General features: G+C 44.6%; 2 protein-coding genes across 2 annotated transcripts in view; one reads left to right on the top strand and one right to left on the bottom strand.

Annotated features, from left to right (window-relative positions):
• The window catches only part of Shcbp1 (SHC binding and spindle associated 1), a 45,651-nt gene extending 34,108 nt beyond the window's left edge, over nt 1-11,543 (top strand). The window contains exons 9-13 of the mRNA XM_036166831.1: nt 1,402-1,533; nt 2,911-3,029; nt 9,074-9,160; nt 9,666-9,807; nt 11,119-11,543. Coding sequence (XP_036022724.1) covers nt 1,402-1,533; nt 2,911-3,029; nt 9,074-9,160; nt 9,666-9,807; nt 11,119-11,432 — 794 coding nt within the window. The 3' untranslated portion in view covers nt 11,433-11,543. The remainder of the gene's footprint in view (nt 1-1,401; nt 1,534-2,910; nt 3,030-9,073; nt 9,161-9,665; nt 9,808-11,118) is intronic.
• A 5,149-nt stretch (nt 11,544-16,692) lies between these two features.
• Arsh (arylsulfatase family member H) lies at nt 16,693-23,845 on the bottom strand. Its single transcript, XM_036166872.1, has 10 exons — nt 23,841-23,845; nt 22,156-22,305; nt 21,792-21,913; nt 21,144-21,269; nt 19,875-20,298; nt 19,636-19,772; nt 18,331-18,465; nt 17,967-18,129; nt 17,661-17,782; nt 16,693-17,042 (listed from the first exon to the last, which is right to left on the bottom strand). The coding sequence occupies exons 1-10, from the start codon at nt 23,843-23,845 to the stop codon at nt 16,693-16,695; spliced, it is 1,734 nt and encodes a 577-aa protein (XP_036022765.1).
• Nucleotides 23,846-23,989: the final 144 nt, after the last annotated feature.

Here is a 23,989-nt window from a genome sequence, read left to right as displayed (position 1 = left end):
CAACACTATCTAGTCTATAAACAATTGACAAATTCACAGAAAAATACTCCATATCTATCCTGTCTTGGTGAGTCCAGAATGTTGTACCTTATTCACTTTCTAACAAAAGGTGAATGTATGCCATATGAGACTATTGCTTCCTTTGAGTCTCTTCAAATCTAACATTTGCACAGGAGTCCATTCAGATAGTCTTATAGTCTTGAGGATATCTATCATTTGGCAGTTCCTGTAAGGTTACTGGATAAATTAAAGTTGGCTATTTGAAAATCTTAGGCTGTTCCTCCCTAACCTTATAATACAATGCTGAGATTAGTTCTCCTTTAAATTCTTCTGTCTGGGTCTGAATGTCTGTTTTAATAAGTTTTTCTAAAACTTTTATCTCTGCACTCATTAACCAACTTTTTTAATGATAAGATAAAAATGATCAAACAGGTAATTTTTATAATTGACATTATGTAAATCCCATCTAAATTAATTATCCTCTCATTTAATTGTTCCATTTTCAAACTATCCTGTGTATTATCATATAGAGACCTAACTCCATTGTAATAGTGTTTCCCTTTTTTTTTTAAAGATTTATTTATTTATTATGTACAGAAGAGGGCACCAGATCTCATTACAGATGGTTGTGAACCACCATGTGGTTGCTGGGAATTGAACTCAAGACCTCTGGAAGAGCAGTCGGTGCTCTTAACCTCTGAGCCATCTCTCCAGCCACCCCACCCCACCCCATTTTTTTAATGTGGGAAAAAACTCTCTTTTAACTAATTCCTCCCTTTAATAATCCCCAGTTTTCTCACCAAATCTACTGATGATGATGATGATGATGATGATGATGATGATGATGATGATTTGGTTGTGAGGCTGACTGCTTCTGCATAGAACAGTAGAAGCCAGAACAGGTTTCAAGGCAGCTACCTAGTGTGGTAACAGCCCGAGGAAGGGAACCTGAGGAGAGCCCACAACCACCAAGAGAGGAGAAGCCAAAAGAGCCAGCCATCTGCACAGAGGCACGGACCCAAAAGCCTATGGAGTTTGCTGCAGATAGTCTACAACAGAAAAATCCGAGATCTACTTGGAGGCTTAAGGAAATACAGCCTGCCTGGAGATCAAAGTGTGGAGCTAGCCATTAGAGGCCAGGCAGTGGTGGCACACACCTTTAATCCCAGCATTTGGGAGGAGGAGCAGGAAGTGAAAAGGCGGGGTGGAGACAGGAGCTCAGGCCCCTTTTCACTCTGAGGATTCCTAGAGGTACGAATTCTTTCTCATGACTGCTGCTCTGCCTCTCTGAACTTTCAGCTTTCACCGCAATATCTGACTCCAGGTGTTTATTATTAAGACCAATTAGAATTCATGCTACAGACATTTCTCTTCACTTAAGTGTTTTACTCTCTTCCTTAGGATATGGTCTACCAGATGATATTGTCATAGAAAAGAGGGGCAAAGGAGATACTTTTGTGGATTGCACGGGTATGGATGTTAAAATTTCAAGCATAAAGTTTATCCAGCATGATTCTATAGAAGGAATCTTAAGTAAGTATCTGGATATTTGATGTATTTTTTTTGAGCTTTGAGAGAAAAATTGGCTTTTCATGGAAGATAAAATTTAATACTACTTGGATATATGGAGGGCTGGTTAATACTTTATGTGCATATCATGAAGATTTAGGAATCCTCATAGTAAAAAATAACTCAGTTTATTCTTGAAAACGTATTCATTTCTTTTCTATTAGTGTTTTCTTCTTGTGGTTTGGTTTGGTTATTGAGACAGACCATCACTCTGAACCTAGCCATCATGGCAAATAGCAGTCCTGCTTCAGCCTCCTGAACCCTGGGTTTATAGGCATGTTTCACTACACCTAATGCTAGTATAATAGTTTTAAAGTGGTAGACCCTTCTTTGGACATGTTTCCTAGTAATAGGTGATTGGATTACTGAGTCTCTATCCTCAGGAATAGATTAATAGAGGTCTTGTAGGAGCAGATTAGTTCCCCTGAGAGTATGTTCTTATCAGAATAAACATGATAACTCTGAATTCTTCCTTTCTAGTACATGTACCCCTTCTATATGCAATTCCTCTCTACATTGTAACATGTCTAGGGAGGTCTTACCAGATACCATGCTGTTGGAGTTTACGTATACTACAGTCGTGTGTGAGGAATTTTGTTATAGACACACCAAAAAGATCAAAACATTGTTCTAGTATTTGTTTTATAGGATATGTATCCACCTGTTTTCAAGATCCTTTTTCTTTTTCCAAGGTACCCAGCAAAGCTGTTTATTGATATATCAAGGCCAGTGTGGTAGTTTGAATGAGAATGGGCCCCATTGGCTATTTAAATGCTTGGTTCCCAGTTGGTGGACTATTGGGAAGGCTTAGGGGGTGTGATCTTTTTGGAGAAGTGTGTTATTGGTGGTGGACTTCAAGGTTTCAAAAGCCCACATCAGGCTGAGTCTCACTCTCTGCCTTTCTACCTGTTGATCAGGATCTAAAATTCTCAGCTACTTCTCCAGCACCATGCCTCCCTATCTGTCACCATGCTTCCCACTGTGATGATAATGTACTAACCCTCTAAAACTGTTAAACAAGCCCCTAATTAAATGTTTTTTCTTATTTCTCTTGTAAGAGTTGCCTTGGTCATGATCCATCAATAGAACAGTGACCAAGACAGCAGATTAAATTTAAATATGCTGAGTACACAACAGGATGGGTTAAGTACATATTCTTAAATGATCTCAACACCTATTATTAACTTGGCTGCAAAGTTCATCAAAACTTTAGTTGTTTTTTTTGGGGGGGTGTCAAGAGATATTTTTGTAAAGAGTTATCACAACATCTAATGTTAGCTGTAAGCTGTTTCTGATGTTGATATATCACTTAGAGTAGTTGACTGAATATTTTTGTTACAGTCATTCACCATGGCAAGACCACACTGGAAAACTGTGTACTGCAATGTGAAACTACAGGAGTCACAGTACGAACATCAGCAGAACTTTTCATGAAGAACTCAGATGTATATGGAGCCAAGGTATTGCTTTGTCTTTGGAAAGAAGTAGTTAGGGGGTTTAAGTTCAAAATAAATAAAACAAGTTAGATACCAATAGTTGTAAATCTATTATTTCTTCAAGGAAATTCAGACATTAACAATTTCCTAGTCACCTAAAATTTAGGAAGTCATTAAACGTAAGACCTCTATAGCATTTTATAAACAAGGCACTGGAAGAGAAAATGATTGTCTGACTTTCCCTATGATGACCTTAAGAAGTATAGACCCTTAAGATTATACCCTGGTGGGACTGGAGAGGTGGCCCAATGGCTAAGAGCTAATATACTCTCTTGGAGAGGAACCAGGTTTAGTTCCCAACACTCATGTCAGTAGACTAAAAACTAGTTGGAACTCCTACTCCAAAGGATCTGACACCCTTTTTGTGGACTCTGGCATCTGTGTACTCACATGTGCACATCCTACACTGATATATATATATATATATATATATATACGTATATATATATATATATATATATATATACGTATATATATATATATATACATAAATACTTTTCTTAATGTTTTTAAAAGATCATAACTTTATAGTTTTCTAACAATTGAAGCTGTTACTTTAAGTGCTTGAGAGTTTCATGCATGCACATATACACCTCCTTTTCCTTCTTCTCCAGTTCCTCCCCTCCCTACCTCTTTATCACTTTCCTCTCCCAACCTCCTGTGCTCTTTTTGAAGAACCTTTGTCCGTTTTTTGCTGCCCAGACGTGCATGAATTGAGGTCCATATGGCGGCCTGACTGAGATGCGCCACCGTAGGCTTTCCTGAGGGTCACTGCAAACAACAGCATCTTGCAACAAAGTGGTTAATTTCATTGACGTGATCAGAAAACTGACTTGTCTATAATGAAAGTGTATAATAAGCACTAAGTGTGGCACTCTTTACTCCTTGTAATGTACATCTTTGTGTGTGTGTGTGTGTGTGTGTGTGTGTGTGTGTGTGTGTGTGTGTGTGTGTGGTTGTTATATGTGCTACTGTTTGTCTCTGGTGTGATGTGTGGGTATGTATGTACAGGGTATGTGTGCTCATGTACTCCTGCATATATAAGACAGGTTGATGTTGAATCTCTTCCTCGGTCACTTCTATATGATTTCTGAGGTAATGTCTCTCAGTGAATCTGGAACTCGGTTAATCTGGCTGGACAGTAATCCTCCTGGCTCTGTCCTCACAGCACTGGAGTTACAGGTTCACACGGTTGTGCCTGGATCTTTTTTTATTTATTATATTTGTGTTTCAATTTTACACATCAGCCATGGGTTCCCCTGCCCTCCCCCCTCCCGCCCCCGCCCCCACCTTCCCCACAGCCCCTCTACTCCATTCCCATCTCCTCCAGGGCCAAGACTCCCCTGGGGATTCATTTAAACCTGGTGGATTCAGTACAGGCAGGTCCAGGCCCCTCCTTCCAGGCTGAGCAAAGTGTCCCTGTGTAAGCCCAAGGTTCCAAACAGCCACCTCATGTACTAAGGACAGGTCCGGGTCCCACTGCCTCGGTGCCTCCCAAACAGTTCAAGCTATTCAGTTGTCTCACTTATCCAGAGGGCCTGATCCAGTTGGGGGCTCCACAGCCTTTGGTTCATAATTCATGTGCTTCCATTCGTTTGGCTATTTGTCCCTGTCCTTTTCCAATCTTGGTCTCAACAATTCACACTCTTACAGTCCCTCCTCTTTCTCAACAATTGGATTCCTGGAGCTCCACCTGGGGCCCAGCCAAGGATCTCTGCATCCACTTCCATCAGTTATTGGATGAGAGTTCCAGCATGACCATTAGGGTGTTTGGCCATCTGCTCACCAGACTAGGTCAGATCAGGCTTTCTCTCGACCATTGCCAGCAGACTACAGAGGATGTATCATTGTGGATTTCTGGGGACCTCTCCAGCACTATGCTTCTTCCTGTTCTCATGTGGTCATCATTTATCATGGTCTGTTGTCTGTTATTCCTTGTTCTCACTTTCTGTTCTTGATCCAGCTGGGATCTCCTGCTCCCCCTAAGCTTTCTTTCCCTCGAAACTTGCCTTTCATTACTCCCACTGTCGTCCAGGTTGTTCATTAAAATCTCATTTATTTCTCTGTCATTGGGCGATCTCTGTGTCTTTACTAGGGGTCCTGTTTTCTAGGTAGCCTCCCTGGAGTTGTGTAGCAGTCTATTCATCTTTGTTTTACATCTAGTATCCTATTATGAGTGAGTACATACCATGTTCGTCCTTCTGAGTCTGAATTACCTCACTCAGGATGACTTTTTCTAGATCCATCCATTTGCCTGCAAACCTCATGATGTCATTGGTTTTGTCTGCTGAGTAGTACTCCATTGTGTATATGTGCCATATTTTCTTTATCCGTTCTTCAGTTGAAGGGCATCTAGGTTGTTTCCAGGTTCTGACTATTACAAATAATGCTGATATGAACATAGCTGAGCAAATGCCCTTGTGGTATGATTGAGCATTCCTTGGGTATATGACCAAGAGTGCTACAGCTGGATCTTGGTGGAGATGGATTCCCAATTTTCTAAGGAAGTGCCATATTGATTTCCAAAGTGACTGTACAAGCTTGCATTCCCACCATCAGTGGAGGAGAGTTCCCCTTGCTCCATATCCTCTCCAGCATAAGCTGTCTTCTGTGGTTTTGATCTTAGCTATTCTGACAGGTGTAAGGTAGTATCTCATAGTCGTTTTGATTTGCATTTCCTGGATAATTAGGGATGTTGAGCAATTCCTTAAATGTCTTTCAGCCATTTGAACTTCCTCTGTGGAGAATTCTCTGATTAGTTCTATAGCCCATTTCTTAATTGGACTGTTGGGCATTTTGATGTCTAATTTCTTGAGTTCTTTATATATTCTGGATATCAGCCCTCTGTCAGATGTGGGGTTGGTGAAGACCTTTTCCCATTCTGTAGGCTGTCGCTTGGTCTTGTTGACCATGTCCTTTGCTCTACAAAAACTTCTCAGTTTCAACAGATCCCGTTGATTGATTGTTTCTCTCAGTGTCTGTGCTACTGGTGTTATATTTAGAACGTGATCTCCGGTGCCACTTCGTTCAAGACTACTTCCTACTTTCTCTTCTATCAGGTTCAGAGTAACTGGATTTATGTTGAGGTCTTTGATCCACTTGGACTTAAGTTTTGTGCACAGTGATAGATATGGACCTATTTTCTCTCAGTGTCTGTGCTACTGGTGTTATATTTAGAACGTGATCTCCGGTGCCACTTCGTTCAAGACTACTTCCTACTTTCTCTTCTATCAGGTTCAGAGTAACTGGATTTATGTTGAGGTCTTTGATCCACTTGGACTTAAGTTTTGTGCACAGTGATAGATATGGACCTATTTGCATCCTTCTACACCTTGACATCCAGTTATGCCAGCACCATTTGTTGAAGATGCTTTCTTTTTTCCATTGTACATTTTTGGCTTCTTTGTCAATAATTATATGTTCATAGGTGTGCGGGTTAATGTCAGGGTCTTTAGTTCGATTCCATTGGTCCACATGTCGGTTTTTAAGCCAAGCTGTTTACTGTATCTCTATAGTAGAGCTTGAGGTCAGGGATTGTGATGCCACCAGAGGTTGTTTTATTGTGCAGGATTCTTTTGGCTATCCTGAGTTTTTTGTTTTTCCATATGAAGTTGAGTATTCTTTCCAGGTCTGTGAAGAATTATGTTGGTAATTTGATGGGGATTGCGTTGAATCTGTAGATTGCTTTTGGTAAGATTGCCATTTTTACTATGTTAATCCTGCCTATCCATGAGCATGGGAGATCTTTCCATTTTCTGACATCTTCTTCAATTTTTTTTTTCAGGGACTTAAAGTTCTTGTCATATATGTCCTTCACATGCTTAGTTAGAGTAACCCCTAGGTATTTTATATCATTTGTGGCTATTGTAAAGGGTGATATATCTCTGATTTCCTTCTCAGTCTGTTTATCTATTGCATATAGGAGGGGCTACTGATTTTTTGAGTTGATCTTGTATCCTGCTATGTTGCTGAAGGTGTTTGTAAGCTGTATCAGTTCCTTGGTTGAATTTTTGGGGTCACTCATGTATACTATCATGTCATCTGCAAATAGGAAGAGCTTGACTTCTTCCTTTCCAATCTGTATCCCCTTAATCTCCTTATGTTGTCAGGCTAGAACTTCAAGTACTATATTGAATAAATATGGGGCGAGGGGACATCCTTGCCTTGTTCCTGATTTTAGTGGTATTGCTTTGAGTTTCTCTCCATTTAATTTGATGTTGGCTTGCTGTAGATTGTCTTTATTATGTTTAGATATGTTCCCAGTATTCCTGATCACTCCAAGACCTTTATCATGAAGGGGTGTTGGATTTTGTCAGATGCCTTTTCTGCATCTAGTGAGATGATCATGTGGCTTTTTTTCTTTGAGTATGTTTATATGGTGTATTACATTGACGAACTTTCATATGTTGAACCACCCTTGCATCCCTGGGATGAAGCCTACTTGATCATGGTGGATAATTGTTTTGATGTGTTCTCGGAGTCTGTTTGACAAAATTTTATTGAGTATTTTTGCATCAATGTTCATGAGGGAGATCAGTCTGTAGTTCTCTTTCTTTGTTGCATCTTTGTTTTGTTTAGGAATCAGGGTAATTGTAGCCTCATAGAAGGAATTTGGTAATATTCCTTCTGCTTCTATTGTGTGGAACAATTTAAAGAGTATTGGTATTAAGTGTTCTTTGAAGACCTGGTAGAATTCTGCACTGAAACCATCTGGTCCTGGGATTCTTTTGATTGGGAGACTTTAAATGACTGATTCTATTTCCTTAGGGGTTATTGGACTATTTAAATGGTTTATCTGGTCTTGATTTAACTTAGGAATGTGGTACCTATCCAGAAAATTATCCATTTCTTTTAGATTTTCCACTTTTGTGGAGTAGAGGTTTTTGAAGTATGACCTAAATAAAAGGCTGGGAAAAGACTTTCCAATCAAATGGTCTTAAGAAGCAAGCTGGTGTAATCATCCTAATATCCAGCAAAATAGACTTCAAACTAAAATCAATCAAAAGAGATGATGAAGCACATTACATACTCATCGCAGGAAGGATCCACCAAGATGAAGTCTCAATTCTGAACTTTTATGCCCCAAACACAAGGGCACCCACATATGTAAAAGAAACATTACTAAAGCTTAAATCACATATAAAACTCCACACATTAATAGTGGGAGACTTCAACACCTCACTTTCACCTCTGGACAGATCTGCCAAATTGAAACTTAATAGAGACATAATGGTCTTAACTGATGTTATGCCTGGATTTTTATGTATGTGTTTGGGATCCAAACATTTCATGCTTATGTTGCAAGCATTTTAGTAAATGAACTATTTTTTTCAACTCCATGAATGTGATTTTTGAAAGTGCTTAGTTATCAAAAGTTGCTCATCACTGAAGTATTGCTTGGTGGCAATATGGTTGGAACTGCCTAATAAAGGCCAGCAAAATGGCTCAGTGGGTTAGATGCTTGCTACTAAACCTGAAAACCTGAGTTTGGTCCCTGAGAACCGAAATGGGAGAAGGGGAGAATCATCTCCTACAAATGGTCTTATGATTTCCATAGGTACACCATGGCATGTACACACACACACACACACACACACACACACACACACACACACTCGTCCACAAAATAAATAAATGTAAAAGAAAGACCTAGTAAAAGTTATCTTTAAAACAATGTATTTTGCATTTATCCCATCTGAAAGGCCTAGAAGTTATAGTAATAAACCTTTATAATCGTGTCTTTTTAAATATTTTATTTGCATGTATGTGACTGTTTTGCCTGCTTGTATGTCTGTGAACCACATGTGTTCCTGGTGTTCATGGAAGGAGGCCAGAAAGAGGGTGTAAGTTCCCCTGGAACTGGACTTAAAGAGGGTTGTGAGCCACCATATGGGTGCTAGGAATTAAACCCTGGGTCCTCTGGAAGAGCAGCTAGTGCTCTTAACTGCTGAGCCATCTCTGTAGCCCCTATTCTTAACTTTTTAAAGCTGGTTCCTCATATTTTATAGGGTGCTGGTATAGAAATATATCCTGGGAGTAAGTGTACCCTGACTGACAATGGGATCCATCACTGCAAGGAAGGGATCCTCATTAAGGTGAGTATTAACTGAAACATTTTTTTCTAAAAGTTAGAATGATTTCACCTAAAAAGTTATGTATATTTCTCATGTTGTGTTTTGTTATTTTGTTTTGTAAAGTATAAACAGTACATAAACTTTAAGGACACTAATAGTAATTAAAGTCTTGTGATAGTGGTGGTGACACATACCTTTAACCCCAGCATTTGGGAGGCAGAGGCAGCCAGATCTCTGAGTTTGAGGTCAACCTGTTCTACAAAGTGAGTTCCAGGATAGCCAGGGCTACACAGAGAAACTGTCTTGAAAACCCAAGGGGGAAAAAAAAAAGGTCTTCCAATAATCTTTCATTATCTTTAGATCCTCAGAAATAACAGCAACACTTACTTTGAACTCAGTGCTACAACTTACTAATAAGCATAGCTTTTGTACTTTCATTTTTAGAAATAGTGTGGGGAAAGACAGAAAATTTATGAAACTTGTTTAATATGACAATTCCTTAACATACTTGTTTTCAATGTCACAGGACTTCCTTGATGAACATTATGATATTCCTAAAATTTCTATGATAAATAACATCATACATAACAATGAAGGTTATGGTGTTGTTTTGGTGAAGCCTACGATTTTCTGTGATCTACAGGAAAATGTCCAAGATGAAACTGGCGGTATGCTATATTTAGTATTTTAATTAAAATATGTAAATGTACTTATTAATTGAATATAAAACTAGATCTAATTTACTGTATTTCAGTAGTAAATTCTGGTGACAACTTTAGTTTTTCTTCCTCAAAAATGTTGCTGGAGGTCTGTTGATAGAGTTCAACTTGTAGAGTGTTTGCCTAACATGCACAAAACTGTAGGTTCAGTCCCAACACTTGGGAGTGAGAATTGAAGCTACAGAGAATCAGAGAACACTTTTCAAAAAAACAAGCAAACAAACATTAAATATGCTTGGTCATAGAGAGAAGCTTGGTAGAATCTAAGCATGAAAGAAACTTTAAAATTTGACTTGTTGATCTGTTCATTCAGAGCTTTGGTGTGGTTCAGTGAAAGTCCCTTTTTGGCTTCTTGTCAGTGTGTGAAATATAGTAGCTTCTGTAGGTGTTTGTGAAGGATGAAAGCTGGAAAAGAATTTTCCAGGTTGAAAGTTGCTTTTGCCTGAAGTTTATTGGAGTTTACCTTTGCTTTTTCTTGGTTAAAAGTAACTGCCTCCCTGTCACCAGCTTTCCTGTCAGTAAAGATGAGTGCACACAGTGGAAATGTGTGAATTTCAAGTCATTGATGTCAGCCACTTTTAAATATCAGATATAAAGAAGTATAAAGTATTGGTGTGCCAATGGAGATTTTGAGGCAGTTTAAAGAATATGCCTTGTCATAGTTCAGGCTCCATCCTGCTCAGGACTTAGCAGGATAAAATTGAGATATATGTTGAATAGAATCTTACCTTGAAAGCTCTGGTGGAAGAATCTACTTCCTATTTCTGTGTTCTCTTCAGCAACCAGCTGGGGGGGGGGGGGGGGGACTTCTAAATAGCCTTAATTGCATTGCTCGCTGATGATACAAAATCTTTTTGTCATTTAGTAATCATGTGAGTACCCTCTTGAGGATGAAAATCATGAGGATGAAAATCATGACGGCAGTCAATTAGAGAGTTCATTTAAGAAAAGTAGCACTGTTATATTATTCTTTGCATCCTATCTCCCAATGCAGAGCTTAGCAGATAGTAAATGTCCAGAAAAATGTCTGTCCAGTGACTAAGATTCTAGGGTGAAGAAGATAAACAAAATTTAAAATTGGTGACCCTATTAGTGTCATGAAACTTTTCAAGAAGATTCATTGAGATTCTTATAGTAAAGAATTAGTAAAATCCTGTTGTAAACTCTTGGCAGAAAATACTTGAGTATAACAGACTGTTAGAAATACCTCCTTGTTGGTTTAGACTGTACATTTAACTTCGTTGTAATTTGTTTCCTCAGACAATACAATTCAGAAAAATAGAGAGGCGAGTGCCACTGAAGGATTAGATCTGGAAGAAATGTTTCAGTGTGTGGCTAGCAAAATGGAGCTTTATGCCACAGCTGACTTTTCTGAACAAGCTAAGGGAAACTGTGAAATTGTGAATGAACTGCTTGCTACTTCCATGCAAAAAGGCCAGATGAAGAAACGATTGAGCAAACTTGGGATCATACAAGCTGATGACAACATAATGTCACAGGAGATGTTTATTGAAATTATGGGAAACCAGTTTAAGTGGAATGGCAAAGGGAGTTTTGGCACATTTCTTTACTAGCTACAATGATATCAGTAGCTCACAAAATATTGTACTTTGAACATATCCTCACAATCATGCTGCTTATGTGGTTTGCTTCATGTCTGTATATTATATAGTATGTACTTGATTGAACTTGTGTAAAATGTGTATTTACTTCCATCTACATGTATTAGATAGAAGGCACTCCTTTGTAAGAAAACCACAAAAACATAAAATATGACTTTATATGTAGCTCATTAGTAGAGTATTTGTCTAACATGCACAGTGCCCAGGCCCCAGGTTCAATACCCAGCATTACTCATCAACTTTCTCACAAAAGAAATGAAACTACTGGAGATTTCTTATCTAGAAAAGTATGCTGTCTTAAATGCACAACCCTCCCATGTTAATCCTGAAAATACACTTTAGCATTGAAAATGAAAGAGATGCAAGATGTGAGAACAAGCATGCAGTAGCTGTCATGTGTACAGTGTTCCTTTGTCTGTTTGAGATAGGGTCCCTACGTAGCCATTTCTGTCCAGGAACTCAATGTGTAGACCATGCTGGCCTCCAACTCATATTGATCTGCCTACATCTGCCTCCTGAGTGCTAGGATTAAAAACACATGCCACCATAACTAGCTTGGATGGGATACATTTTTATATTGAAATGTGTTGTCATCAAAACAACTAAATATCAGGTTATGGGTATGAAACAGAAATGTGTTCAGAGCCAGTATTGAATATAAATGATTAATAAGAAAGCATCTTTCTTTTGCTATAGTATTCCAATCATTCTCTTCCCCTCTTTATGATTCCTTCCGCCCTCCAACCTTTTCTTTTTAAATCACTGTCTTCTATACCTCTGCTGGTTTAAAACTGTGTAGTCATTAATGTCCTCAGCCTCCCAGACACTAAGACCACTGAGTTGGAGCACTATTCCTTGTTTCATGTGATTCTGGAGATTAAACTGAGGGCTTTGTGTGTACTGGGCAAGCAGTCTACCAAGCAAAATCCTCAGCCTTCTGGTCGTTTTTGTATTTAATATAAAAGATTGTGTGTGTCGTTAATTTTTGCTTATATTTCATGGGGAGATGTGAACAGATCTCTACTACCCCCAGATAGGGCACTGTCAATTGACCAAAGTAATGATTCCACACAAGTCTAGGTTGGTAAGGAGTTGGAGTTGTGTAGGTGATCCAAAAGAGCTACACCACTGCACAGTCCCACCCCATTGTGAATGGAAGCTATTTCATGGAGTTCCACCTTCAGGTAATCATCTACCTCCTATATATTTTAGCAATACCACTTTCCCAAAGATCTCTGAGACAGAAGGAAAAGGTTTGTAAAATCCTAGGTAAGAGTCGGTTGACTCCACCTCTTGTATTAAAGAGTGTTAATAGCACCATTACCATTACCCTAGACTTAACATTGCCATAACTATGGCACTAGTCATCTCTGCATTCTGCTCTCCGATTACTGATCATCATGTCAGCATTTTTCCTGGTCCTCCTTCAGTGTTGGACAGGGTGATATGCTTATGATGCTGTTTTGAGCATTGGGCCCCTTGTCATATTAACAATCACATATTGGCATTTAACTGGTTATGAGTTTTGAGGTAAGTAGTTTTTCTCCATAACCAAAATTGATAGCAGCAGTAATAAGTATGCTTAATAACAAATACTTAGATGGCAGTTACATAGACACATAACGTGTATTAATAGTAGTTGCTTCATACCATAGTCTTTCCCCACTACCAAATATGTTAGTCCCTGTCAAATGGGCCTTAAATCCAGCATTTATTATATATATATATATATATATATATATATATGTGTGTGTGTGTGTGTGTGTGTATATATATATATATACACATACGTATATATGTATATATGTATGTATATATATATATGTAATTTTTTTTTAAAAAATTATAGCCTTTCTGACTAGGGTAAGATTATCTCAATGTAGTTTTAGTTATGAGTTAGAGTTGGGGTCAGGGGTTCAGGATTAAGGTTGCTATGATAAAATACGGCCAATACAACTTATAGAAAAGGTTTATTTGGGTTTACTGTTCCAGATGGATAGTCAATCGTGGCTGGCAGAAGTCAGCAATCTGCAGGCATGGTAGTAGGAACATGAAGTTGAGAGCTCATCTCAACCACAAGCACAAAGGCTCACACTTCTGCCTGTGCATTTCACTTTCATTGTCTCATTTTATTTTTGTTCGTAAAACACTTGCCGAGACAGTGAGGGAGGAAAATATCTGACTTGTGAGTGTGTAACCAGAAGACCAAGTCAGCAGCAGATGGATGCTGGACAAGCACAGTGCCCCAAACCCTTCCTCCTCAGAGACCTCAAAGATCTCAGCCTTGAAGGGGAGAAGAGATGCCAAGTAGGCGAGGCAAGGCAAATGGAATGTTGACTTTGAGAGTAGTAAGCCAAATGAAAGCAGGCACAAGTGGTAGGAAGTGGAGGAGGGAAGATAAGAGCAATTTAGGAACAGGGTCAGGGTCGTGGTGGAGGTGAGCCATGGTTAAAGGGTCAGGGACAGGTTAGAGTTCATCATGACCTGGACCCCAGTCACCCCTGTCAATCAAACAAGGGTCATTTCCCACCATGACCAGGACCTAGTCACAGCTGTCAAATGCACATGACTTCCGGTCCACAGCACTGCTGAGCCTAAACATCTATGAACTCAGAATCCACAGGAACCCCAAAACCACTGCCACAACTTCCTCCTCTGTGGGTGACATCAGGCGACCAGAAGCTGATCCCATGCCAGGCTGAAGTGATCCCGATGCCATGTGTGCTGTGGGAGTTCCTGGGGTGCGTGGTCTTCCCTGCACCGCCGTGCACGTCTGTCCACTGGGACTGAACGCTGGAGATCCGCAGGACGTCCAGAGTGCATCACGCAGAAACTAGGGCAGAGAGGCCGGGCTGTGGGTTCTAGTGACAGTGACGGACCTGTCCACGTCCATTCCGTGTGACCGTCCCGCCACCCACAAAGCCATCCAGACACAGCAGGACAAAGCATCAGGCCGCAGTGCTGAGGGGTGAGGGTCCCAGAGGTCACCGCCACCCATGCCGCTGTTCTGGGTTCTGCCCAACCAGAGCTGCGAGGCAGACTGAGCAAGGAGCGTTTTATCCACTAGGCGAATGCTGTGGTGCGTGTCCACGGATGTGGGCATCCTGCATGTGGACTCATTGTGCTGAGCTTGGAATCGGAACCGCCGGCCCCTGCAGACAGATGATGGAGGGACAAGGCAGGTGATAGTGTGTTATTGTCTGCCACTTGATGACGTCATTACGTCTGTTGGCTTCCTGTCAGATGCGTGACATCACAATGTTATTAGTGCCTGAGAGTAGATGCCGTCATGACCCTGTTCTTTTGCTCAGTGTTGGAGGCGTGATGACATCATGACATGTTTGTAGGTGTGTCTACCATCATCTGCGTCTCTATCCATAATTCCCCTGCTTGGGTCAGAACAGAAGCACAGGTAGCATTTATAATATATAACTTATTTTTTAAGATTTATTAATTTATTATATATAGTGTTCTGCTTGCATGTGTCCCTTCAGGCCAGAAGAGGGCACCAGATCTCATTACAGATGGTTGTGAGCCACCATATGGGTGCTGGGAATTGAACTCAGGACCTCTGGAAGAGCAGCCAGTGTGCTCTTAACCTCTGAGCCATCTCTCCAGCCCAATGTATGATAATTTATTTTAATCTATGACAATGTATGTTAATTTTTTTATAATATGATACTTGACACACAGAACTATCTTTGGGGTCCTCTCTATTTTTAGGAAAACAGGGAGAACCTACTGGGGAAACTGAGGCTCCGGTCTCCTGGGACGTCACATGTAACCCACACCTTTTGAGGGATGGATGATGGACAGGAAGTACTATGTGATGAGCATCCCACTTTCAGGGAAGACTGTGTGAGCACCCTGCTGTCAGTGAGCACCACAGAAGGAGCACCCAGGAGGTTGGTGCTGTTGTACCAGTGTCAAAAGCCCCACTTCCCCACAGCAAGACCACCACAGAGCTGATATCCTATTCAAGCACACAGGGATTTATTAATAACAAAGCAAGCCCGGGCTTAGTCCGTGTCCAACACTCAACACAGCAGGTGCTGGAGGACAGCCCTGAGCACTTACTTCTTGTGATTGGATGAGGGGGCTAGGGGTGAGGTAGTTCTTTGAAGTTACTGGCTGAACTATAAGCATGAGGTTACTAATTGCTAACAGGATGCAGGGTATCTACAGAGACATAATTTTTTTACTCCCTATAGCCTGTTTTTGCTGAACCCAGGACATATAAATTCAGATTTATTGTTCCAGTCTTATTTTCTCATGAGTTCAATCAGGGTTAGGGGTAGGGTCAGCAAATACCTTTGGGGTGAGGGATAGCATCTCTCAAGAGGGCTACTGATTTTTCCCTTTCAACACAAGTCAGTGAGTATGGTAACAAGAATCTTAAATGCTCTTATTAATAAACAACCCAGAGCCAGGTATTGGGGTGAATGCTGAAAGATCAGAGAAACAGAACAAGCCACAGCTTCCTCACCTCACCAACTCCTCAGCCAATCCTGTTTCCATGAATCCTCAGACCAAAAGCCTCTAAATGCTCACCCTGAGGGTCTCAGCTGAACTGCTGCTTAGTTCCTGTCTCCTCACACCTTATACCATTCTCTACCCAGCCATGTCATGTCCTGGGATTAAAGGCCTGTGTGCTTCCAAGCAAAGGCATGAGGTCTCAAGTGCTGGAATTGAAGGTGTGTGCCACCATACCTGATTCTGTTCCCACTGTGGCCTTGAACTCATAGAGATCCGGATGGATCTCTGCCTCTCAGTGATAGGATTAAGGGTGTGTGCCACCTCTGTCTGGCCTCTGTGTCTAAACTAATGACTTGTTCTTTTCTCTGATTTTCAGATAAGTTTATTAGGGTACATAATATATTAGCGTACACAATATATCACCACAGAGCACTCTTTAAGGAGCACTACCACTGAGGGAGCACTGTATGAAAAGCCAGGTCATCATTGGTGCAACAAACAGGGAGCATTGCCTGGCAAGCACCCCTGCAGTCAGTGAGCATCATGTGGGGAGCACAACACTCTCAGTGAGCACTGGGTGAGGACAATGCCTCTTGGCAAGCACTGTGTGGGGAGCATCTAGTTGTCAGTGAGCACTGTGTTGAGAGGGCAGATTCTTAGGGAGCACCACGTGGGGAGCATCCTGCTATCATGGAGCACCTCCTGGGGAGCATCTGGCCCTTGGGAAGCACCACGCTCAAGCGTCTTCCCTTGAGCAGCCACAGAACGGGAAGGCAACACCACCACAGCAGGGCTGCAGCCAGGGCTTCCAGAGTGCATTAAAGGCAGAGAGCTGCTGGGGCACAGAGGTGATGGTGGCTCGATGCTCCCTCACGGCCACTGTCATCTTGCTGAGCACAGCGTCAAACAGCGCCTCATTCTCTGAGTTCAGTGGCCGTGACTCGGCGGGGTCTCGTGAGATGTCAAAGAGCAGTGGCGGATCATGGTGGGTGACATCACCGGAGCACGCACACACGCCACTGCCATGGCAGGCGCCCTCTGGGGAGCCGTTGGGGGTGATGTAATGGGCCTTCCACACCGTGTTGCCTGCACAGGGGAAGAACCATGACAACATGGCCCCATGGACTTCCTTCCATGTTAATCCAAGACCTCATGGAGTGGGACCCCAGGAACATGCCCCACAGTGGGGGAGGGGGCGAGACCAGGTGACCTCATTGTGAGGAGCTGAGCATAACTGCATGAGGGATGCTTGATGGAAAGGGGTCGTGCAAAGGTCACAGGACAGTTATCTCGAGATACTTTCAGAGGCTTCTTCTTCACACACTTCCTCTTCCTCTCCCTCACTTCATCCTGTCCTCTTCATTTCCCCGCCCTCTTCCCCACAATTCAGTTTCCCCATCCCTTCCTCTTCTATTTACCCTCCCTCTTCCTCCCAACTTCCTCTTCTCCTTCCTGTCCTCACTACTTCTGGTACTCCTCCTTCTTCCTCTTCCCCTTCCCCACCTACTTCCCCTTACATTTCCACTTCCTATTCCTCTTCCCATTTCCTTTTCATTCCCCGCTTCCTCTTCTCCTGCTCCCTCTTCTTCTTCCACTTCCCTTCCTCTTTTTACTTCCCCTCTGTTTCCTCATCCCCTCTGCCTCCCACTTCCTCTTCCCATCTCTGTTTTCCTTTTGCTTCTGCCCAACCCTGTACCCACTCACAGTCCCTCTGGTGCCACCGGACACTGTGCAGGAAAACGCCGCAGTAGTGGAACAGGAACTCGTGGTCCGAGCGCTGCATGCGACCCTCCAACAGCGGCATCAGGTTCCGGCCATCAATCACTCTTCATGCAGAGAAACAGAACCGGAAGCACGGGGTGGGGTCGGGGTGGGAAGGGTACATAGGGAGGGAGGCGGAATTTCATTAAAAATCCACCTACAATGTGTCAATCATTCCTAAGGACATGCCCCCAGCCCTGCATATCAGTCATCCCTCAGGCCCCGCCCCCCGCCCCACCCCCTCAGCACCTGTCCTGGGGAAGGATCCCCCCACCCACGTGACTCAGCGTGGGGAGCAGGTCCATGAGGCTGGTGGGCTCCTCGACTACTCGTCCTGCCTCCAGCACCGTGGGCCACCGGAAGATGCCAGGCACACGCACTCCGCCCTCCCAGCCACCGGTGCCACTGCCTCCTGTCATGTGACCATCGCAGAGCAGGGGCAGTGAGAGGGCTGAGCACGGGTGGGCAACTGCAGCCCAGCCCCAGGTCCCAAGGTTCGAATCCTGCACCATGTCCCCCTTTGGGGACTAGTGGGGAACACAGTATAGGTGACTTTTGACTTCCACACAGAGCCTGGGGCGAGAAGCAGTACATGCTGGGAGCCCTCACTCACCCCGGTAGACCCCATTCCAGCCTCCCGCATGAGCATTGCCCTCTTTGGCCTCCAGGCGGCCGCCATTGTCTGAAGTGAAGTAAACCAGGGTCTGATTGGTCAGGCGCTCCCGGTCCAGGGCAGCGAGGACCTTCCCTGGAAGGGGAGGGGGGAGAGTGGGAGGGTGTAGCTGAAAGTTTTTCTGTGTCCTACCTGGCCTGCAGCTGCTCAGACCCAAATCAACACACAGAGGCTTAATATTAATTATGAATTGTATGGCCATTAGCTCAGGCTTTTTATTGACTAGCTCTTACATCTTAAATTAACCCATTTCTATTAATCTATAAATTGCCACACAGCTTGCTTGTCAGCTGGCATGTTGTTCCTTCAGTGCTGGCTTGTGTCTGAGGCTTATATATTTACGAACTGTATGGCCTACTGGCTCAGGCTTCTCACTAGCTAGATCTTACATCTTAACCCATTTCTATGAATCTATACTTTGCCACATGGCTCATACCAGTATCTTTACATCTTGCTTCTCATGGTGGCAGCTGGCAGTTTCTCCTCTGTTCTGCCTTTCTCCTTCCTCCTCTCTAGTTGAGATGTCCCACCTAACCCTATTCTGCCTCACCATTGGCCAAACTCTTTATTTATCAACCAATCAGAGCGACACATATTCACAGCATACAGAATGACATCACCCAGGAGGGGCCAAGGTTGAGCACATGGACAGTGGGCAAGGCTTAAGGTGAGTGCCTAGTGGCAGAGCCAGAGAGAGCATGAGGTCAGTTGTGCGGCCTAAGGTGGGCTTGTAGGGGTGGGGCCTAGGGTGAACATGTCAGGGGCAGGACATATGATAACACCTGATGGGGGGGCTTGCAGGGAGTTTGTGGGTCAGGTGTGGGGGACTCAGATGAGCACATGTGATGAAGGTAGGGCATAGGTGAGCACGTGAGGCAAGAGCCTGGCAGACCTTGTGCATGTAGGTAAGGGGTGGGTCCCACAATGAGAAGGCAGGTGGGAGTGAGGCCTACAATGGTGAGCACCCTCAGTGCCTGCTTGGGGTAAGAGTGCCCTCTGCCAGGTGAGTCCTGGGGTCACATGGGGGATGTCATATGTGATGATTTAACAATAGCATCCTAGGGCTCATATGTTATTTCTGATGATGTTAAATGACAATATGATGCCATCACTCAGATCGCAAGATGCTTCCTTACTAAATCACACATGCCACAATGTCACCCAACGACCATGAAAACATTTGCCTAATTTACTTCCTGTGCTCTTTACATATGCAGTTCCCACACTCAGTCACATGACACTCACCCACCATCCAGTCCAGCTCCTCCACATTGTCCCCATATGCCCCAAACTTGCTGCGACCCATGAAACTCCTGCGTGTAGGCAGGGGTGTGTGCACATGCAGAAAGGACAGGAACAGCAGGAATGGGCCTCTCTTATGCCTGTGGTGGGAATTCAGGGGGATCACATGACCCCTCAGGACATGCCCAGTCAATTACCCCTCAGGACCTGCCCCTAGGCCCCTGCACAGGACATGATATCACCTGTCGATAAAGGCCAGTGCCTCCCTCAGCATCAGCCCAGATGCCCGGGCCTCCTCAGCTGGCTGCTGAATAATGTCATGATCACGCATGATGATGCAGTTCCACCTGCGCATGAAGCCATAGCTGCTGAACCAGGACAGGAAGAAGAGCGCAGCCAGGAAGCTGGAAGCGGCCACAAGTGTCCAGGGGACGGAAAACCAGCCTGCCAGGCGGGGTACCAGTAGCAAGAAGGGGAGTGTGGCCAGCGCTGCTGATGTCACCCACAGTTGGATGCGCAGCCTGCGGTGCACTTCTGGCCAGGAGCTGGCACCGCAGTCCCCCAGCAGCCCTAGCGGCATCCCATAGAAGAAGTTGAAGCCATGGTTGAGCGGGTGTGCACAGTGGTCGCCACGGGATGCACAGCTCATGCCCAGGTGCCACTTCCCTGCATCAGGGATGGGGAGGAGTGAGGTGAGGTCATTGGCACGTGTCATCATGTTAGTGATGTCACGCCCTTGTGTCATCCTAGGCAGGAAACGCCCCCTTTTCACAAGTGTATGATATTCCCAGCCTGCACCATCTTCAATGGAAAACACAGCCTAAGGGCCTTGTGTGAGTGTCCCAATGGGTGAGGGACAGCCAAAGCCTCACCCACTCTGGGCAGCACCTTCCTCCATACCAGACCTCCAGCATGGAACCCATCACTGCAGCTGACTGCACATGTCATATGACCAGCAAACTTCCGATCCTGCCTTAACTTCCCCTCGGTGCTGGGCTGTGACTCCAGGATTGAGCACTAATGAACCTTTCCCTCTAAGAGGAGGCTTCTGTTGGGACATGTGGGTGTTGATAACTAACAGGTGTGAATCACAACAGAACAACTGTGCTGGGGAACCTCCACAGCCAAGTGGAGCTGGTCCACTGGGGAATCACAACAGAACAACTGTGCTGGGGAACCTCCACAGCGGAGCGGAGCTGGTCCACTCCGGGAATCAGAACAACTGTGCTAGGGAACCTCCACAGCCGAGTGGAGCTGGTCCACTGCGGAAGCTTTCCCTGGAGCAGGGCTCCAAGCTGCCACACTTACTGTAACTTGTGTTCCTTGGGTCCCCACTGTCAGAATACTTTTCCATCCCAGCTGCAATGCTTACACCCCGCTCCCTCACCTTTCTCCTTTCTGACCTATGACTTCTCACTCCTCCCCTCTGTGATCCCTGACCCCTCACCTATGACCTCCTTCCCCTCCCCCTCCTCTCTCTGACCCCTGACCCCCCCACACACACTCCTCACCTATGATCCCTGTTCGGTATCCGCGGTGCTGCAGCATCTTGGCGAATGTCGTCTCGTTGCTTGGGAGTCCACCTGACCCGCCCAGCCATATGACATCACGGTACATGTTGTTGGGCGATGCCATGCCTAGGGTAGCGGAGGTCAGGGGGTCATGGGAGCTGCCATCTGAACCCGTCCACCTGACCTCAGCACCCTTGGGATGCTATCATGACATCAGCACCATAGGACAAGATCAGCACTCTCAGGAAGATATCATGATGTCACCACACAGTATAGTATCCTGACTTCAACACCCTTGGGACTCTGTCATGATGTCTGTGCCCCATGGACAATGGACGACATCATGATGTCAGCACCCCAGGATTTCCCACTACAAGGAAGAGTGACATGGAAGTATATGTACATATATGCAAATTTATTTGCATGCCAATTAGCATATACTACTGAGAAATAAGCCAACCAACATTGTCTCTGCTGAGACACACTGTGCATGCTGGGAGGGAGCTGCCAGTGATGATATCTGAGCACTCTGGGTAGTGCATGCTGGGTAGCACGCTGCCCACAGTGACATCAGGGACACTGAGTTCACATAGCAGTGCATGCTGGTTATGGAGTTGCCCGCAATGTCAGCTGATGCATAACACCTACCTGAGCACACGGGGTAGCGCCCGGTGAGGAAGGCTGCACGACTTGGTGTGCACATGGACGCAGCTGCTAGGTGCTGTGTGAGCATCACACCCTCGCTTGCAAGACGGTCAATGTTTGGGGTGCTGCGGGGTCACAGAGAGGTCATGTGGTGGCTTCATGGGTCAACATGTTACTCCCCCCAGTTGTCAATCAAAACTTGACCGCAGTGGGAGATGGGGAGAGGATGGCGTGCCGGTATCACTGCCCACATCAGAGTAGCATGAGCTACTGTGATTTCTGTGGGCAGACTTGGGCTTCTGAAAGATGGCCGCTGTGGGGGTGATGTCACGGGAAGGAAGCTGTCTGAGGGCGTGACTCCTTTTACCTGACAGAAGTGTTTCCATAGCAGCCTAGGTCCCCCACACCGAGGTCGTCTGCCATGAGCAGCACGATGTTGGGGCGGGAGTTCCAGGTCACAAACTCGCCATCTGTGTCCACAAAGGTGAAGCAGACGGACAGCCACAGAGGGAGGGTCCTGGAGAGAGGTGGCCACGTACCCACAGCCCTCCCGTGTCAATCATCCCTCAGACATGCTCACAGCCCTCCCATGTCAATCATCCCTCAGACACGCCCCCCCACAGGAAATGATGTATCTTCTCACCATGCTCCTTGCAGTGGCATCTTCTTCTGTTTGGGGAAGCAAAGCACAAAAATAAATTTTAAAAATGTAATTTTGATCACATGTCACCTGCATGTGACCTGGCCATGTCGTCATGCTGATGTCATTCTGCTAGACGATTAGATCAACTGGGACAACATGGCTGCACGGCGGGCCTTATTTCAACGTCAGGTGGGAAATATTTCTCAGGTTTACAGGAAATGACATGGCTTTCTATTGAGATCACTGAGTGACTAGTCGGAGGCAGGGCCACCTGTAAGGGGCAGAGCCTAGAGGGAGGGAGTTATGTAACTGTGGGCTTTTCCTTCAAAGGGACTCAGGAAGCCGTCTTCTGGTCCAGTGATGTCAGCAGCTCCCATGATGCTCTGCTCTACCCCATGCTCCCATGATGCCCTGCTCCACCCTCTGCTCTCATGATGCCCGGCTCCACCCTCTGCTCCCATGATGCCCTGCTCCACCCCCTGCTCCCATGATGCCCTGCTCCACCCCCTGCTCCCATGATGTCCTGCTGTCTCACAGGCTCCCACGATGCTCTGGGTCACCAACTCAACTTATACCTCCCTCCTTTCAGTAAGCATCATGGGACATTTAGAAAGAAATGGCTCACATTTATAACAAAAAATACAAGTGGATGGGGAGTAAGTAGCACAGGCCAGTCTGTTGCAAGGCATGCTGGGATGGCAGGGAATTATATGGTGGAGAAAAAATGTGCACACATCCCTGATGTCATCCACTCTGACCCCTCCCCCGGACTCCTATGCAGCAGCCCCGATCCCTGACCCCAGGTCATAGATGCTCACTAAAGCATGAGCCTGTGGGGAGATGGGAAGAAGACCCTGTGCACACAGGCAAAGGATATGAGATATCCTGAGCAAAAACCATTATAACCACTGATTCCTTATTAACTCCCAGAATGCCATGCACCTGAAGGCCCAGGTGAGTGCAAGCACCCTCCCTTCAATTCCTGCAGCTCTGATGGAGAGTCTCCATGGCTTCATTACAAACGCTTCCAGGTTTGGGAGAGGCAGAGTCGTGAACAGTAATCATACTTCCGGGGTCTTTGATGTCACGGGGTCACCCTTGGGTGACCCCAATCCCCTAGAACCAGCTATTACATCCTAACTGTGATGTGGGCGGGAACCTGGAGTCGCTCAGGGTCAAGGGTGAAGTTCAAAGGGGACTTGGGCAGTTGTTAAATTTTCTCATCACTGTCTGCACCCTTAATTACTTAGCCAGACAGGCAGGGTCAGACAGGGTATCACAGAAAACAGGGGGTGTGCTGGAATGGCCTGACGTCACAGGACAACCACGTGACCTTCTGTGATTTTTTCCCCCCAAGTCATCATGGGATAATGTACAGACAAACATGTACTTCTGTCAATCAAACGTACGCCATTACCCATCATGACCCAGACTCCTGTCACTGCTGTCAATCAAATGCTCATTTCTCACCGTGTCCCTGACCCCAACAAACACATATCATTTCCTATCATGATCATGATACCCCAATCACAGCCTTCAAACACATATCATTTCCCAC

The sequence above is a fragment of the Onychomys torridus genome, chromosome 17 (assembly GCF_903995425.1).
Source record: "Onychomys torridus chromosome 17, mOncTor1.1, whole genome shotgun sequence".
In the NCBI taxonomy this organism is placed as follows: domain Eukaryota; kingdom Metazoa; phylum Chordata; class Mammalia; order Rodentia; family Cricetidae; genus Onychomys; species Onychomys torridus.
The sequence above is the reverse complement of the archived record's forward strand: the minus strand, read 5'-3'. Positions and strand labels throughout refer to the sequence as shown.

Coding starts and splice junctions, on each gene's coding strand:
- Arsh (XM_036166872.1), bottom strand. Junction 21,270..21,791: donor GCGCTACCCCGTGTGCTCAG/GTAGGTGTTATG, acceptor CCGCTACCCTAG/GCATGGCATCGCCCAACAAC. Junction 18,466..19,635: donor GGAGCTGGACTGGATGGTGG/GTGAGTGTCATG, acceptor CTCCCCTTCCAG/GGAAGGTCCTCGCTGCCCTG.